The 19,470-nt window shown below is 35.5% G+C and overlaps 1 protein-coding gene and 1 long non-coding RNA gene across 2 annotated transcripts in view; one reads left to right on the top strand and one right to left on the bottom strand.

The window, feature by feature from the left end:
• Positions 1-3,152: 3,152 nt before the first annotated feature.
• The window catches only part of SCFD1 (sec1 family domain containing 1), a 51,942-nt gene continuing 35,624 nt past the window's right edge, over positions 3,153-19,470 (bottom strand). Inside the window, exons 20-25 of the mRNA XM_061463467.1 lie at positions 19,332-19,385; positions 14,676-14,728; positions 12,117-12,150; positions 10,824-10,889; positions 6,971-7,039; positions 3,153-5,975 (exon numbers count right to left, since the gene is read on the bottom strand). Coding sequence (XP_061319451.1) covers positions 5,952-5,975; positions 6,971-7,039; positions 10,824-10,889; positions 12,117-12,150; positions 14,676-14,728; positions 19,332-19,385 — 300 coding nt within the window. The 3' untranslated portion in view covers positions 3,153-5,951. The remainder of the gene's footprint in view (positions 5,976-6,970; positions 7,040-10,823; positions 10,890-12,116; positions 12,151-14,675; positions 14,729-19,331; positions 19,386-19,470) is intronic.
• LOC133274360 (uncharacterized) lies at positions 5,932-9,828 on the top strand. The gene is made up of 3 exons (XR_009745128.1): positions 5,932-6,050; positions 9,279-9,458; positions 9,694-9,828. It is a non-coding gene; the product is annotated as an uncharacterized LOC133274360 (long non-coding RNA).

The following is a 19,470-nucleotide window of genomic DNA, read 5'->3' as shown; positions in this document are numbered from 1 at the left end:
ATACTTGAACAAAACGGAATTGCTTTAATATAATAATTTTAAGCAAAAGGAAGGAGAAGACTCTAGAGTAAGGCTGTCTTTCAGTGAACACCCCTTGAGGTCATTTAGCTTTTCCATTGTTGTGAAAATACATATAAATATCCAAACAGCATAAAAATGTGACATATTAACTAAATGATAAGAGATGTTTGTCCTTGATTTCTTACTGTGAAAACTTCCAATGAATGCAGTCCAGTTTTCATCCTTTCTGGATCTAAGTCAGAGTTGCATTTATTTCCTTAACCCTGTTTTCATTACCAAAATGAATGTTTATTAGAAATAGGTAACAGAAAACAACATCATTGTGTGCCAAAAGATTCTTTTTAAATCAGATGTGTTTCTTGTTTGGAAACTTCAGATGTACAAATATTCCTGTGGGTTTGGGAAAGGAGCTAGCTGTTTCCTTTGAGGCATCAATGTGAGCATTTTGAGGCTAAATCCTTGTCTCTGCTGGGACAGGTTTCTAAGGTCCTGTAGAAAGGCTGGCAAGGCTATTGGTGAGCTTGGCACTTGAAGCCCGGATCCTGACCAGATAGAGATTGCGCTGAGGGAGGCCAGGCCAGGCAAATAGCGGAACAAATTACTAATGACACCTAAAAAAAGGAAAAATAGCTTGGAAAACATCATGGATTTGGTGTTCATGGTTCAAGTGCCACAATTAGAAAACTACATCAGTTTTCATCAGGTTTTCACTGACGGATTAAGCTGAATCCTGTCCTAAAGCATAGGGAATATGCTTTTGATCACTGGCATTGCAGTGAATTGAGGGGGAGAGGTAAGGGAAAAAAGACAGAAACTTTATCCTAACCAATACGTGAGAGATTTTATCACTTAGAAAAAAATTAAAGCCCAAACTGAACAAGTTTCTCTGCAGAAGGGCAGCCTCTTTTTGGTTCACCTGTTTTCATGTTGGGCCCTGAGCCTGCAGAAAGTCAACTTTTCCAGCGAGTAGTGAGCGCATCTAAAGATGCAAGTGCTCGCTCCTCTCCCTGAGAGCCCTGGGCTGGTAACGCTGCCTTTTCTTGCCCTATGCAAGGCAAGATGAATGGACCAGATTCCATTCCCTGTGGAGAAATGTGGTCTGCAGAACTATCAGAAAGCTGGTGATGGGGCTAGCAAAGTAAGAGCTGCTCAACAGTCTTCGTGGCGTACAGTGAGGGTCTACACAGCAAGTGGGTTTGTTGTCTTTGACACTTCTACAGGATTTCCAGTTGTTGGTTGATTGGTTTGTTTTCCCTTCCTTTTCTTCAAACTACCACATATCTCTCATGTGATAAAGGTGACTTCCAGACTGATGGAGATATAAAACCCACAGAAGGTAGATTTATGTAGTTACCCTCCCTGTGGAGTAGTGCTTATCTTCATCAGAACGTGGCTACAGTGAGGGAAGGCTGGCTAGCCAAAGCTTTTTTTTCACTGGGCAAAAAAATATATCCCCAGTACTGGAACTGGACAGAAGACTTCTAGAGTAGGTACCTCTCCCTGTGAGTTACCAATTCAAACTGCACCCGAATGAACAGGGCCTATGGCTGACTAACAATCTATGGGAAGTGGATCGAGGTTCTGCCTCTAGGGTGAATTCACATTGCAGCTGGAGCTCAGTAGCTTAGCTGTCAATAATCCCAGGAAAATGAAGCAAAGGAGATCCTCCTAGAGGACTGGAGCATACTCGTAAGGGAATCTGAAGAAAATATTATACCAGCAGTGTTTTACCTCATTCGCATATAGGAAATGAGGGTTTATTATCCGTGCCAGCAAAACTGGCAATGCAATACTTAGCTTTGCTAATATACAAGTGTGACACAAAAAATTGTGTGTTTGCCTGGGAAACATTTTGTGTCATAATCCATAATCTTTGGCTGATCTCCCTCATGTGGTTTTATGATCAGCTCTGATAGTCTTTGTTACGGACACATAACAGAAAACATGAACGCATAAAAGGACAAACAAAACAAGTAGGAAGATACCAATCATATAGGATTTATAGATGGAAGAAAATGTTGCTGTTATTCAAGCTATTTCATATACTGTGTATTTGTAGTCTAGAAAAAGTGTATAGTTATTTGCATTTGAAAGAAATAACAGTATGTTGATTTATGGTTTAAGAAGTCTTTTGAGAGGCATGTATCGAATTGAATGCTTTGATTCTTTCTTTTTAAATCAATACATACATACGCTTGCATTGTAATAAACACTTCAGAGCAGAGCTCCTGAAGTCATTATACAAGGTGTTGCAATTATTCTACTTGTTAGAGATGCAGTTAAGAACCAAGCTTTGCTGTTGTAGCTGAATGTACAAATAGTCCGAATTCATTTCACAGTGTAAATTAAACAGCTAAGTCCACCAGAAAAATTATTTGAGCTGACCTGTGTAATTTTACTCTCCAAATGAAGTAGGAGTAAATCCCTTTGTTATTTGTTAAAACTAATTTTGCAGTATAATTTCAAAACCTCTGAAGATCTCTATGTAGAGGGAAGATACTACAAATTTACTTGGGGGAGGAAGGAAAAAAGAGGGGAGGATGGTTTCAGTTACAGGAAACACTATTGAGGATTGTATTCTCATCAGTTCATTAGTACCAAGTCCAAATCAAAACACAGCAACTACAGAAAGAATCCACAGCAATTCTTAAGGGAAGCTACATGCCTCTTTGGCACTTAATTTTCATCCATGTTAACTTTCATCCATTTATTTTCATAATACATACATAATACAATGATTTGGAGCAGTAAATACTAATTACATTGCATGGCCATGCTGAGATGCTAACAAGCAATTTTGTTTGAAAGCATTATGTGTACAAGCTACCCCTTAGATTGCCAAAACCAGGAATGTGCATGTGCATAAGACAGGAAGACTGAGGTAAGACTTGGGACTGATAGTTCTGAGGCTTATGGGGATTTTTCTGGTTTCACAGGATAAAGATTGCTCCTCCATTGCCAAACCAAGAAAGCCAACTTCTGCAATTACTAAAAGGAGGTGGGGTAAGTTCAGTGCAACATTTTTAAAATGTAAAATTTGGTCCTGCTTGCTTTCCAGAAGGGGACAGATATGGGCAGATAAAGCTATAAAGTTTATGATGAGAATTTCAAACTACTTTTTAAAAAAAAAAAAAAAGCCTAATTCTGAGAAACAAAGGCACTATATTGATCATACCCAAAATAGCCATCTAAATATTCTAAAACCTTCAAATTTAAGTAAGAAAGTTAGCGAAGAACCTTTCAAACTGTGAATTCTTGAAGTGATTGAGTGTATGCAACCATTTGCAAGATTTGTCTCTACTTCCTGAAAGACAGATGTGCCAGTTTTCCACAGGTGAAGGCCACAGTGCTTATTTTCTTCCTGAGAACAAGGACAGCACTTAAAACTCACTCAGCCTTGTGCTGCCCTTACTTACCTAAAGGGGAAGGTAAAGCCCAATTAAGAACTGCCAGTCCTGAGGCATGGAAGCTGGCTTTGCCATTAGCACAGCCCTGTCAGCCAGCCCTGCCTGAGGTTTATTGACAGAGTAGGCTAGAAAAGTTCCAAAACCCCCTGGTCTGCCATGCAGCCACCTAAAATATTTATTAGCAACAGGAACACTGCATGGCTGGGGGTTGGAACTTAAGGTTCTTTCCAACCCAAACCATTCTGTGATTATATGATTCTACGGTATGATTTTATTTAAAAGACCCGCTGAGCTGGGCATAATGAGCACAAGTCTGCGAGGAACCTTTGAGGATGTGAAGGGCATAGGGACTGGCTATAAATTGAGTAAGCATGCCAAAGAGCCAGTTCATTTTTAACACTGTTTGCCTCTAGATCAATCATGGAGACTTGTACAACCTTCTACATTCCTAATTCTCCAAGAGGTGTTTGGGGAAAAGGGCCCTGTAACAAAAACCAGCACTCCATAACTTAGGTTGGGTCAGAAGGAAAGAAGCATGATGAGTATGCTGTTAGAGTGGTAAATGTGAGATTTTAATGGTAATGGAGAGCTTTAGGACTACTACTATGACAAAACCAGAAAGCTAGTTTAGAAAGAGAAGAATGTTTGAAGTACTAAAACTGTGTTTATTAGTTTAAGAAAAAAAACCCCAAACCTGAACTGACCAGTGCATGCTCACAAGATTCAGCTATAAAGCTAGGCAGAAATAAAACCTATCTCAGGGACAGTGTAAAAACTGCAAATTAAGTTTTTGATCACTGCCACCGAAGTAATTTCTGTTATCTTTACAAAGTTTACTGAAATAGCAGAATCTGCAGGCTGTGATTTAGGAGTGCTCCTGGTTTAAATGAGCAGGGTCAAGATCTGGACAAAAAGCTGTCAGCAGATTTTTCAGAAGCTGGCTGTCAGCTGCAAGGTTAAAACTCTTTGCACAGGAAGCACAGTTTTCTTGGGGATGGATTATTTCAAGCTCCTCGAACACACTCCCAGAGGAAGCAATAAACACCTTAAATGTAATTTTTCTTTTCCAAATGCACTTTCACCTTGCTTTTACTAACAAATATATAGGGAATTAGCATAACAAAGTGCATTTGACAAGATGAGTCCTTGCTGACTGAAGCATGGGAGAGTGCTCACATGCAACTATAATTAACACCACAATAAATGCATTTATTGACATGGTAAGATTAGAAGCTTATAGTAGTAGTGTGGAGTAGTTTACAGTACTCAGCTGAAAAAATTAAATCACATTATTACTTTTTAATACCATGGACTAGATTATGCATATTTTTACGGTGATGCTTTTAAGGAATAGCTCAACTGCACTTCTTGTACAGGCATGCTGGGGAAAGAATATTGCCTTTAGAGCAAAATTAATATTCACCATTAAAGAACAGTGCAGAAAAAAAACCACTGCTGAAAAGTTTACAGTAAGCCAGTAATTCCCACAGTTTGTTAATAAAATCACAAGTATGTTCTTCTCACTTTTTCAGTATGTTAGACTTCATTTTGAAGATGTATTATTGCTTCACCAGTAGCAGTGCTGCTTCCAAAGAGGACATTTCTAGAGGCATATATCTACATCTATAAAGAAAATTAGTTCCCTTTTCCCAATTCCCACATGTGCTCTTCAGAGCTATCCTAGCTGGCAAAATTATTTTATCGTGAGATTTTTTTCAAACTATTTAACTGCTCCTACTTCATGCAGTTGTTAAAAACTATTTTAAATATGTGCTTATAATGAAGTTATGAGCTGTTGTGTGAGTATCACTTGGTTTCTTCCAAACCATAACAGTAGTTACAATAAAAAGTGCAGAAGAAAATGGTTAAAAATGTAAAACTGTAAAGTTTTACAGTTGAAACTGATTTTGTAGGCAAGTGATTTTCTCTTAACCATAAAAGCTAAATTTTACTCTATCAGAAACGTGTATGTCAAGTATATCTTTGGAACATCAAGACACGACTGCACAAATCTAAGTACAAGTATAATGGCTTTGGTAAAATAAAAGGGTAAGAACTTGTAGTAGTTCTCTTGCACTAAGGCTGTTTGTCTGTGATCCTAAAAGGCGGTTTTGTCCTTTTCAATTCTGTTAAAGAAAGACAGTCTGGCTTTCAAGAAGTAAAACATTTCCTAAAGACAGACTTGACCTTTTCTTCAAGCTTTTGCTTTGTTTACTGTAACAGAAACTATAGATAAAAACTTGAAAACGTTGTGCTTTTCAGCCAGTTCTGTCATACACCATAGCTCACACTGCATTTAGAATGTAATAATGTGAAACCAACCCCCACCAAAAACATAGCAGGTTTTAAGGTTTATTTCGTAAATGTTGATATTCACCATATTAATTACAGATATTTTTTAAAAGTTATATTAATGAAATGGGGTTGTTTTAATATAATGACAAAATTATAGTTATGAAGATATCTGAATGTTGTAATAATTCTCTGTTGTCACTTTGACATCCTGGTAATGGTGTTTCAGTCTTATTTCTGGCCAAGTTGGGACAGCTAAACATGAAGAGACAGAAAACCATTAGGCTGCTAATCTTATTCTTTCAGTCAAACCAATATCCAGTTCACAGAGTAAGTACTTCTATCCTATGAGCTTTATTTTTATTTGCCTCTTACAGCCAAAAGTATGCTGGTAATAGAATATTTAATGCATACCCTCACAGGAAAGGATCTAAGCTTCAGATACTAAGATTTTAATAAATCTGCGAAGTAAAGGTACAGTACACAGAGTGAAGTCAACAAAAAAGCTAGTTAATTAAGCTGACTGAAGAGTTATAAGCTGGTAAGTACCATATTTCTCCTTCAAGTGCAACAATAATTAATTTAGTTTTTAACATGTAATTTTGATTAACAATTTATTCTCATCTCAGTAGGAAAATCATAGGTGCTGACAGCTACTGAAGGGCTGCTATTTGCTGACCACAGTGCACAATTTTTATTTTGCATTTGTATTGGAATAAGGCATAGAGACATAATGCTGATTATAATGTTTTTAAACAGAAGAATGACCTTTTAGTATAGGTATGGACAACATCAATGTCCACTAGGTCAGTATTTATAAATAACCAAATTTGGGATGAAGGTTTAAACACCACAGTTAAACAGCAGTTTTTGAGTTGTAAAAGTCTCTAGAGCAGCCTGTAAAGGCACACTATTTGTGAAAATATCAAGAATTGGGTTATTTTTTTTTATTATTAATTTTTACATAAAGGTAATTATTATGAACTTGTTTACCTGCATTACCTTGAACTCACATTGACAATACAGGCCTTCAAAAGTTAACAGAAAATAATGACCCTAAACCACCATTTCAATCAAATGAAAACAGATAACAAGAACATGTAATCTTTCCCAAATTAGTTTGTGTGGGTTTTATATACATTTATTTATTTATTTATTTATTTAAAATCCATGGAGAAATCTAAAAGCAAATAGGTCAATGCACAGTTATGGAGGCAATAAATATTACAGAAGTTATCAAAGGTACCTACCTGTTTTATAAACTGTGTAGCATTAAAAAGTTCACTGCAGCCATACAGGATGTGTTTGCCTTGTTTACCCTAAAAAAAGACAAGACAAAGAAATCAAGTGTTTAACAGAGTAGCAGAAGTGACAAACTAATGGCATACCAAAAAAATTCCCAAGCCCCATCTTGATGATGTTGAAGTCTTACACTTTTTGGCCAGAAAATGAACAGTTGCTCCACCAGAGGAAAACAACTCTGTATTTAAAGTGGAAAATGAGCAACTAGAGGCAGAAAGAAAGTGGGAAAAATGGGGCATTTCACACATTTAAACTCAGTAGAATGCCAAGTTCTTTGATGTATCTATGAATGGCCTGGGGAAGCTAACATCCCTACCTGAACAATCCCAACCCCTACAATAACTTGGCACTGTGCTAACAGTAATAATGACATATTTACTGATTTTGTTGTATTAGAACCTGAAAACTTCAATCTGTAATTGATTTCCATATGATGATGATGATAAAATCGGCACATTTTTTTGGTAAATGAATTCTGAAACAAAGTGTTGTGTTGATTTCAACTGGATACATAATTAACCTAGTGTGCAGTTTAACAGCACTGACTTGATAGTAAAGTTACCAAAAGGCTATGTTAGCATTTTGGAAATGAAAATTAGTTTAAGTAATACACAGTTTCAGACCAAGTTTATTTCCAGTGTTGGGCTAGTAATACTATGGTTCCTCAAAGTTCAAGCATAGGCTTAAGAAACCTGTTTCACTGTTAAATTATTTTGCATTTTCCCATATTTAGGTAAAAATCAGTTAATAAAGAGTAAAATGGGAAAATAAGTCTTTGCTTTCACATATGTTACGAACTGTGCTGCTTCAGCAGAGAGTACCAGAAGTCACACATTAACTGGGGAGATGGTAATCCTGGTTCAAGTCCTCAACTTTATTAATTTTAAGTCTTTTGTTGTAATAAGCTATTGTCGTCTCGGAGCAGGATCTTGAGCTTGTGTCTTCCCACATTTCAAGCCAGCTTTTTCTTAATCTTGATGCCTGAATAGGTCTGGTTTTGATCTAAACTGGTATTTTGAAAGATTCCACTTTCAGTAGTATGACTGAATAGTATTTGTTTCTGCTTAGTACCAAGAAAAGAATTAAAGTATACAAACAAGCAGAGCACTGGAACAGGCTGCTCGGGGGGGGTCGTGGAGTCTCCCTCTTTGGAGACATTCAAAACCCACCTGGATGTGTTCCTGTGTAACCTGCTCTGTGTGACCCCACCTTGGCAGAGGGGTTGGGCTACGGTCTTCAGAGGTCCCTTCGTGCCCTAATGATTCTGTGAAATGGGACCGTTTTGTCTTCCAGGCAGCTCTAAAATACATTCCAGTCTGTTGTATATATTCTTCTAAAAGTGAAATTTTAAAATGTGTATGCTTTTATTTAATTTTTTAGTCCATTCAAACAAAGAGCTCAATCTCCAAATAACTATTGGAGCCAAGTCAAAAGTCCTCAACACCTAAAAAAAACCCCAAAACCCAGCTCAACGCTCTTCAGTCCAGCATTTTTTCATGACCAAGAATCTATGCTGGATTTAAACTTCTTGTGATATAACATTTAGCACAGATTGGAACAGATTATCAAGCAGTACCCTTCCAACCACATACAAATGGACATTAAAGGACATGCTAAATTCTCCTGTACAAAACCGTATCCTGGCCTCTCCCTGAGGGTCCCTGTGGCTTTCAATTTTGATGACGCATTTTCAGCATGTTAATCCGAACTTGGCCAATATCTTTAAGGCATGACCTGTCTTGCTGACATAAATATTTGCTTTCTGATAATGTGCAATAGTCTGTTACAGCACAGAACTGCAAATAATTGGATTTGAGGGTTTCTCTTAATTCTCCTACAAAAAAAAAAAAAAAAGAATGTCAAAGCTGAATGAATGTTGCTTCCTGTTTTAGAAAGCTTTAAAATATCTTCTCTGTGCTTTCAGAGGCAAACTGGCAAAACAGACAGTGTTTAGAAAAATAAAGCAGTGAATAAAATTGTTGTGGTATCTGCTTGCAAGAAAAGAAAAAAGCTCTGTTCTTGCACCCGGATACCTGTCAAGATACCTTCTGATTTTTCCTTTTTATTCAGGAGGAAGACTCATTGAATATTAGAATAATTAGTAAGCTACATCTGTTGAAACAACAGATGCTGGAAGTGTACCCCACAGAAAACTCAACTGTTACTGGATAAGCCTGTAAGAATCACCTGTGAGAGGCAGACAAGTCTCTGGGGCGTGGGGGCTTTGGTAACTTTTCTGTTTTTTTTTTTCTCAAGAGCAAGCGGCTCAGTGGAATCAAGGTGCGGGATTCTTTCCCCCTGGGTCATTTCTCACTGACCAAGTACGCACTCTGGTTGGAGAAACATACAGAACTCTTCAGCTGTGACAACAGATGATGAAGAAACCACTGTCCATGGGTTCCAGAAGAAGAAAAAACACATCCAGCTTCTGGCTCTGTAAGATCTAACATTACAATTCCTGTACTTTTTAGTTCCTTCTGTCCTCTCCATTTGTTTACCAAATAACCTCCTGTTTGCCCTCTTGTTCCTCAGAAACCTCAGCTTCCTGCCTCTTTGTATGAAGTTCCTCACTGAATGCTATAATTAGTTATCAATAAGAGTGGTAAGTGCTAAACTGAGCCTAGATTATTTCTTTAACTTACATTCTTCTTCATTCCTTTTTCCTATCCAGACCGGCTCTGTTCCAAAACAGCTGCCTGTTAGAGGGGGTGAAACAACTTGGTACACGTTCTGACCTCCAAGTTCTTCAAGATTTACCTGGACACAAAAGTCTCCTGTGCTTGTTTTGTGGAAGAAGTGGTTTTCAGTGACTAATGCCCCATATTTATTTAATTATATATATTTTTTTAATCCTGGGAAGTGCTTGAATTCCACCTCCACACCCCAAGAACTGTAATGATGTAGTTACTTTTGTCCATCCACTGACTAGGCTGTTAGGCTGGCCAGCTGGAACCAGAGACATTAAGTCTGTTATACTGGCATTACAGTTATGTGTTTTTTTCCTTTTGCATATACCACCTCTTAAGAATTCTGCAGAATCAAATGATGCAGCATATGAAGAATGCAGTTCCATTAACTCATTAGCAAAAATTCTGAAAGGGGGATAAATAATAAATGCTTAGACATTGATGCCACTCTGATCTCTGCTTTGACAGATAGCATTGTATTTGCATTATGCTGTCCTCAGAAACAACAGACATGTTCAAGTAAGTATTGTAAAATAAGATAGTTATCTGTAGACTTTGTTTTGAACTGACTTCATACTGCTAAATTACATATGAAAAAGCACTGTTGTATCTTGTTTGCAAGATTTAAGAAACCAGAGAATTCTGTGCAGTTCCTTACTTTCAAGGCTATGATACGCTACAGCTGCTTTATTTAACAACAGCAAATGAAAACTAGTAACAGGACTCTCACACAATATGAACAGCCAAACTGACAGCATCTGATGCATCAGTACGGAAGACAGGTTAATTCAGACAGCTACATCTGTTACTTCAGTTAGCTACATCAGTTTTCAACCACATTAGTGCATATGAAGACAAAATAAAGCAGAATGCAGTTCTCAATTCAAAAGTGCAACATGAGCAAAAATACCAGAAACAGTAACTCTTTGTTGATCTGAATTAAAGATCCACATTTTTCTACTGATTTCTTCTATGCTTTTTTTCCCAGGCTCTGTATATATTAAGGATGTTAAGGCTACATTCACAGACTCAATCTTCTAAATACTAAATGTTACAGAAAACCTGCTAAAACTGGTTTCTATCAGCAAGTTAGAAACAACAAAAGTGCACATACCTTTATGTAGTCAATAAGATTTTGGTATTCAATATAGTTGCCTCCTCCGACTACAAACACTATTGCCTAAAAGGCAACACACACATTATCAGAGTTTGCATTCAAATTCTTAACATTTCAGTAGTAAGATATACCAAATCATAATAGATACCATAAAAATAATCCTAATAACACTGCAGTTTTAGGAGGATGCAGAATAGCAGGTTGAGAGCTTTTAGCATGTCACTATCTTCTACTAAGAAATATTTGAAGCCTATGCAGTTCCAACATGTTACTTTTTTTGTGCTGAGCTGTCTCCGGTGTCCATAGGAACAGTGGGAATATTTCCATGGATGAGCAAGAATAATTTGAGACGCAAATAAAATACTTCCACTGTAAAGAAATACACTATTTTCTTATTCCCCCCCCCCCCCCCCCCCCGTTACTACTGGTAATAATCTACAATATCACAGGTAAAGGCCATCAGTATCTTCTGGGCTGTGTTTAAAAGGGAAACAATCAATGAACAGAAAAAGGAGTTTTAATAATTGTATCATTTTTGTTAACATTCACTATCCAAAACTGTTTGATTACAGTATATGAATTTTATAGAGATTTTGTTACTATTGATGTTTTCGCTATGATTATCTGTTAGCCAATATGTATGATACCACACGGTATTTCTTTTGTTCAGGATAATTAGTAGAAATCTGAGACATTTGTATATTGCCAAGGTAAGATTTTGCTTATGAAACTTGGCAGTAAGATCAGATAAGTGAGATGTTTACTAGTTGCAAATAATTATGTTGAAAAATACTGAAAGTTACTGGCATTTATATAAAATGACAAGATTTGCTGTTGTTGTGCTTTTTTCCTTTAATTGCAGAGACTCTTTAAAACACTTAAAGCAGTAGTCAACACTGCCGTTTAAGGCTGGACAAAGGATTAAATCTGAAGAGCATTGTAAAGATCTGGTATTTAAGTGGGGGGATTTGAACTGCTGAGTACCCAATTATAATATTAATGAATCCCTGTGATTACCTCCAGAAGAGTTTTCTAGATTTGTTTTTTTTTCTTGAGTATTAGTTAATGCTGACATAGTCCTTTGAAGATAAAAACACTTCTTCAGAGTAACAGCTAATTATAGTCAATACTAGATAAAATTAGTCCAAGTGGGTTTTGCAAACAAGACCTCTTGTGTTTTTTTTTAATTTAATTTTTATTTTTTATTTTGATAATCAAAAATTACTGGCACTTGAGAATTTTATTATATTTTACACATGAACATTGAAAAATAATTTTTATGTGACTTACCTCCTGGAATGGATTTTTGTTTCTTGGAACTGAGCTATAAAAAGAAATACAAACAAACTGCACTTTGTATTTTGTTAAGACATTACTATAAATATGCAAAATAAGTATCATGTAAACATATTTCTGAAGTACAATATAATATTAGGCATAGATGTAAAACAGGACAATAACTGACCTTCTACATTCATTCTCCAAGTATGTTATGAAAAATCATTCATTCTACAGGGCTGAACACATGGGTAAACAGGAGTTCTACTGCATCAGTTTTAAGGTTGCTGGTTGAATCATAAGCTTTATGACAACACTTCAGACTTAAAAACTCCAACTCTAGTGCTGCTAGCTAGGAGCAAATATAATGAATAAAAAATTTCAGCAGTGTTAGCACAGTTCCTGACACTTACAAATCCTGCCTACTGGAATCTTAACTAGGTGAGGCCAGTTAATTTGCTGTGCCTGCGTTATATACTTACTGTTGCAGGTATGTGTTCTGGTGTCACAACAACATCAGGAATAAAAAGATTTAAGGAGGAAGAGGTAAGTTATAGTTTGGGTGGTATAGGCTCTTCCTCTCCATCTGAATGCAGTCTTAGACACAGGCAAGTAACAAGGCAAGGGGGAGAAACCTTTTTTCCTGCATCACCTTGCACCTTCAGGAGGAAGGGAAAAGGCAAAGAGAAAGCTCTGAAGGGTCAGTCTGCTCTCCTGACCGTTGCTCACACATTGCCACCACCTTCCTGTCCTGTACTTGCCTGCAGCTGCAGGTAGTCAAATATCATGCTATGGTCTAACACGGATTAAACACAGTGCATTTTTTCCCTTCAGCTTACATTTTTCCCTTATTTCAAGAAGTTTACTTTGAGTGAGAAACAGTAATTGCCTCAATGCAGACTTCAGTGTATCAGAAAAAGTTGTTTTTTGTTTGTTTTTTTTTTTTTAAGAGGGAATAGTTATCTCTAATATGTTGTTTTGATCTGTCATGAATACTACAGACTCCCCATAAGCAGAACTGTTACCCCACTTCCCTCGTTGTTTAATACGATATGATAAATTCACATGTGCTTTGTGCCATCCTCCTTTCCTTTCTGGGAGCAAGGGCTGTTTATACTTGACATAGGCTTTACACACACAGGATATAAAGATACTGTTTTGCTAAGACTGAATTACAGTGGTACAGTTCCTACTCTATTTAAAAAATAATGGGTAGAAATACCAGTATTAAAACAGTAGGCTAGAAAAAATCGTAGTTATTTTAAACTAGTAACATTCCGTCAAGCCAGCTAACCTATGTTTTTTTATCATCCACATAAATATTTGAAGAGAGAATTAGACAAACCCCTATATACCTATGCAAGAGTTTTGCTGTCATGCTCAAATATGATTTAAGGAATATAACTTGAGTTTCTCTACAAACCCCAAACTAGAAATTAGAAGGTTTTTCACTATGATGAATGGTACATTTATGAACTGCTGTAATTTTACATTGTTTAAAGCGACATAAGAACTACATGGAGTAGGTAAAAATGCATATTTACATGAGAAAACCAACTTCAGCTTTAATAAAATTTGCACAAAATTTCCTAAAAATACTGACACTTTTCTTCTGTGATGCGCCTGAGATCTGCTTATCTTTAAAATTATATCGTCTGTAATAATACTTTCCAATAAGACACATTTGTTTCCCGTTACTAGTTATGCTTTCAGAAATAGACTTTTTGTGTTTCAAGACCAGAGGAAGCAGGGACTGATTTTAATGCAAATAACTACAACCAAATCTGGACATACTTTATCCATATTCATCCTGTAATAAGGCCCTGCTATTAAACAAGCTGATTATTTTTTCCAGCACTTCGATGAAAATTAATTTTAGAAGGTATGTTAAAGCAAAGTATCTTTTGTTTCTAGGGTACTAGAGATGACATAATCAGCCACAATTATTGGTCAAAGATATAAAGCAAAATGTATAAATCTATAAACTTCTAGTTTAATCTCTCTTCTCTTTTATTGGCAAAATAAACGATATCCAACCCTCTCTTCATAGGCACATGAATGGACAATGTGCACATGCCTATCCAAGGGCAACTGAAGTCAATTTTTACGGATTTTTTCAAAGTAATTAATAAATTATTATTATACTAAAATAATATACTCAAATAAAATTTGTATCTGTTTAAAAAGTAATAGTGCATCAAAATTTTTCTATCTGATGACTTTTTAATTTAACAGTGAAACCCACAAAATTTCAAAGAGTAGTACAACTATAAAGAATTCTAACACCTACTACTGCTAAATTTTAGCACACATTGCTGTGACTGAACCGATGTACATGTCAGCAGCATGGTCAGTCACTGGGACAATGTATTTTTTTTCTCCGCAGTGTTATAACAATTTATCTGGTTGTGCCAAGTTCCTGTTGTGAACTGCTTCAATACCAACTGTCTTGACTTAGAATTAATGATTAACATTAATTACGTGTAGTCAGCAAGGAAAATAAAACCGCATTTCTTAAATTAGCCTTTTCACAGGGTACAAGGAAAGAAGCAAAACTCATAATAAACTCACCTGTCACTGCCTCGCAGCATCTTGGGGTCAAAATACCGGTAGTCATCCGTCTCCTATCAAAAAGTACATTTTTATCTCAAAAGATTGAAATTTTGGCTTATGAATTTCTGCTTCTACCTATTACACTGAGCACCATTCAAGCCAATGTCATTTTCCATTTAGCAGTCACATCATTAAAAAATTAATTGTCATGTCCACTAATATTCACAATGCAGCATAAACAACAGTGAGAGAGATATAAAGCGTGCTATTAAGCTTTTTGTTTCTGGTCCATCTAAAATTGACTGTTACATACTTTCCAAAAAATACATTAGTTTCATAAGAAATCCCAACATAAAGGCAGCATGCAGAAACTAAAATTTAGGTGTTACCAGCTTTAGAGGCACATCACATGGTTATAAATGCTAAAATTTTCCAGGTTACAGAGATCTGCTATTGATTTAATCTTCTAAAACAAAACACTTCTATGGCAATGAATGCTAAATACAAGGCAGACCAAAACCTGCTACTGTTACTCAAGTTACCCTTTTCATTTCATGATTTATGACTACTATTAAACTAAAATTAAGCTCTTGAAGAAAAACGAGTTCCACAAGAATTTGAAAAGTCTATCTAAACTACACAAAAAAAATTCTTTACACGAAACACTGAGGCACTTCCAATATTTTTATTGGCAACAAGCAGGATTTTTGCCAGTTATTATGGATGAAAAACAAAACTTCTTAGTAACTGCTTTTGACAACTACTTGGCTTTCTTCTGTTTCTATACTACATTTTCATACAGGTACTCTGAAGTTCAGTTTGTGGATAAACTGCATACAGGACTGCAGTTGATTTCATCTGGGTGCTTACATGCACAATCTCTTGTGTTTTAATGATTCTATAGAGCAGAAATTATTCTCCTTGATTAGTAAACAGACTATCTGGGGAACTTATTAGAGCTATATAAAGCATAACTATCTTTAATACTACAAAACAGTTTACATGTGGTATTTATACACATAGAAAACAAATCTATTTGCTATTAAGGACATGTACATAATCACATAAAATAAGTCTCTTATCCTCAAGTTTGGCTTTTAATAAAGTTTACATCTAATTACACACTGAATCTCTGTAAAATACTTTTGTATGCTCCAGCGGTAATGTTAACTGCATTTGTAAAGTCTGCCAGCATTCATGATTTTGGCATCCTTGTACATAAAGTTGGCATAGCAACTCTGAAGCAATGAGAAAGCTGGGAGTGGACAAACATTGCTAGACTAAAATTGAGAGGTTTTTGAGGAACCTTCAACTCACTTAGATAAAGAGTTGCAGCTTCCCTGCTTGTCAAAATGAATTCAAATTAATGCCAGCACTAAAATCAGAGTTTTAAAAAAACCCACAGTATTATAAACATTTCCTCCTGAATATATTACTGCTCTGTTTTTCCATTGTGGGCTTGTGTAAGTAGACACACTAAAAACGGTAAAGTAATAGAAATGTGATAAGCTAGTTTTGGGCTTTTGTGTCATTGTTTAAATACACCATTCCTGCTGAAATAATTTCTGCGGATGCAGGGAAAAAAGCCCTACTAGATTTTATTTGATTTAAGAAGTAGTTAGTGTGCCAATAAAAACAACTGTATAGCAGTTTCCTTACAACTGAATTTGTGATTTCCCCAAGCAATTCAAGAATAAAATTCATGCTGTTGAAAAGATAAACTTAATTTTTAAGATTTCAAATTAAAATTGTAAAAGACCCACGGAACTATCCTTTACTTTCAGCCTGTATCTGTTTTTCTGCAGAAGTTGACATGACTAGTTTCGATTAAGGAAATCCCCCTCTTCTAGACTTTTTCATTGTAATACATGAAAAGTAGTCAGTCATATAGGAAGTACCCTAAGACTAAAAGATACCATAGTCATTGAAAAGGATGATATTAACCAAAATACAGTTCCATTCTCACATATCACAAATAAGATTTATCTACCTCTTAAAGTCAATAAAAATGCGTATACTGTACTGATGGAGGCTAAACCCCTTTTATAGCAAATTCCCAAAATATTAAATCTTTTATAATCAAAAACTGTCCTTTCTCAAGAGTCAATCTGTCTTGTGTAAGATACTTAGAAGAACCTCCATAATTCTGTACCAAGTGGTGGTCAATGCCCTATCCATGGTTTAAAATTTATGTATACTTGACAATACGATTGTTTCTGTGCTAGGAAGATTCAAGGTTTTAATCAATCTCTAGCGGTACCAAAACAAAGCAACCTTGTTATTAGATTTATGTACAGAACATTCCTTTATGAAAATATAGTCCCCAAAGCAACTGCTTAAAAACCTGCTTCAAGCAATAGATGTTACCACTAACACGTCCCTTCCCCTGCCTCCAAGTATACAGATTGCTTTAAGATCATCCATGAATGTTTTTAACCATTTCAAGAAGTGTAACTACAGTTAAACAATTTAGACAAATTAAAACAAAATTACAGGATGGTATTATTGCTCATGAGAACTGTTCTATCTGTTCCTACTTCTGAAAAACTCAGACAACACAGGTGTAGACTCATTTTGTGGTAGCTGTCCTTGTGAGAGAAAAGAAGCAGCAGGGACAACTAACACACAAAGTGACTGACAGACAACCCTACAGAGCATATAATTCTGAATAGGTTTAATATTTCAACTGATGATATTTGTGAAGGTTTGTGGTTCAAGTTGCACATTTAATATAGCTTGTTGCATTTTATATTTAGAAAAACTATTTACATTCACCATAATAATTCTTTGACTTCTCAATAATCTATTCTAATTTTGCTTTGCAACTTTTATCTGTACATAGGTTTCCCACACTGACCACTGTGGTCAGTAAGATTCAGTGAACTATAGAGGAGAATTTTCTGTGTTGTAAAAAAAGAAAAAAAAAGTAAAATGTTAAGCTTTTTTTCTCCTATCTTTGTATTTTGCTTGCAAAGCAATAGTTGTTTATTGTGGGCAACAGAAAAGGACCTCAAACATCAGAAGATGAACAAAGGCTAAAGTAGTGTATTATTTCTACACATTGACCTTTTCCAGATACAATTTCACTTCTGTTGATAGCATGGCAAATCTGAACATACTCCATAATGACTCTCTGGTTTGCTTCTGTTAGCAGAAACTTACTCAAAAAAGTTGCTGTCAGTCTTCCTGGAGGTTAGGAGAATCATTCTTTAGGGCTTGCCTGTTCTCTTATAAATTGAAAAGTACGACTCCCTGTTTTGGAACATGAATTTCAATCTCAGACATGGCAGTGCAACATGAAGCTGCTGTCTGACAGACTGGCTCAATCTCTACTTTTTCAAGTGAGAAGACCATTTTCTCCAAATTATCAAAGTGATCATGGTTGGTTTGTACATGACAATAGCAGGAGAGCAAAAAAAAAAAAAAAGCAACAAACAACCCATATGACTTGTAAACTTTTCCAAAACAAATGTTAAATTTGTAGCCTGAGGAAGCTAGTGTTGATTTTGCGTTATTTTTCAGCTACTTGTAAGTTATGTGTAATTTCAGCTTTCTGTATTAAGTGTTCTGAGTGACCTCTACTGGTTGATCATATAAAATTAGCCTTGTACATCTTTTCCAAGTCTTGCAAATAAGGACAACATCTTGCTGCCACTGAAAACAGTGTCAATTTCTTGGTTCATTAAAAGAAAGCAAATTTTCTGATAAAAATCTAAGATTTATTATCTGTGAAGCACAGTTTAAGAAAAGACAGGATTACCTGCATGTTGATAATTTTCATATTTATCTCTTTACATATACTTAATAACTGAAGGTGAAAGTGGACGAAGAGGAATGGTTTAAATCTATTATCTAGTGTGAGGTATTACTTTTGTATCTATCTAATGCTGATGTCACTAAACCAGGAAGACTGAGATGTGAAAAACATATCAAAGCTTTCTAAATGACTTTTAACAGGTGTCTTTTTCAGAACAATTTTGTGCACAGGACAGTTGTATATAAGAGTTCTAAAAGAACAAAATAAATAGAAAGAAAATCCAAACTGCTTTGACTATCTATCCTGTATAAAAATATTTATTTTTAGCTATAAATTCTAGTAAATGTCTTGATCACATAGCTAACACTTAAGTGTTTCAAAAGTTTGTAACTTATGTAAGTCTGAGTAAATTTCACAGAAATAAGGGGAAAAGAGGACTTTTCTGACACAAAACTAACTCTGCCTGCAAACATAAAGCCTGAAATGTTTTCCTCTAAATAGCAAAGCTTTAAAGATGTGCGAAATAGAACTGTCTTTGACATACCTCTCTGTAACTAGCTTCCTTCTGAAATTACACTCTTAAAAAAAAAAAATCCTCTTGATGCAAAAAAAATTTCATTGCACAGTTTAGCTTTTAGAAATATAGGAGCAACAGAAACTCAAGATAACACAAGTTTAACAGAAGCTCAGAACAGATGAAAACCTCAAAACCATTAGGTCCAATGAGACGCAATAAATTGTCATTGTTTAAAAATCATTTTTATGCAAAAAATCCTATGAAATAGTTGTGAAAATGGTTCTATTTTTGAGATACAGCATGACTAGATTTAACTTCATTATCATGGGAAAAAAATATTACATGACAGCCTCAAGATTTCATTTGTTCCAACTCTTTCCATGTGAAGAGTTATACTCACAGGGTTTGATTTCATCTCCATAAGGTTGTCCAATATACGTGTGACTGGTAAATTCTGTAAAACATAGTGTGAAATTAATGGAACACTGAAATACTTACCAAGAATTATTCACAGGCAAATTATTATTTCTATTTATATT

The sequence above is a fragment of the Pezoporus flaviventris genome, unplaced genomic scaffold (assembly GCF_033815535.1).
Source record: "Pezoporus flaviventris isolate CSIRO_AGI_PZ_B2104156 unplaced genomic scaffold, CSIRO_AGI_Pfla_v1 ptg000036l, whole genome shotgun sequence".
NCBI lineage: Eukaryota > Metazoa > Chordata > Aves > Psittaciformes > Psittacidae > Pezoporus > Pezoporus flaviventris.
Note: the sequence above shows the minus strand (reverse complement) of the source record. Positions and strands in the feature narration are given on the sequence as shown.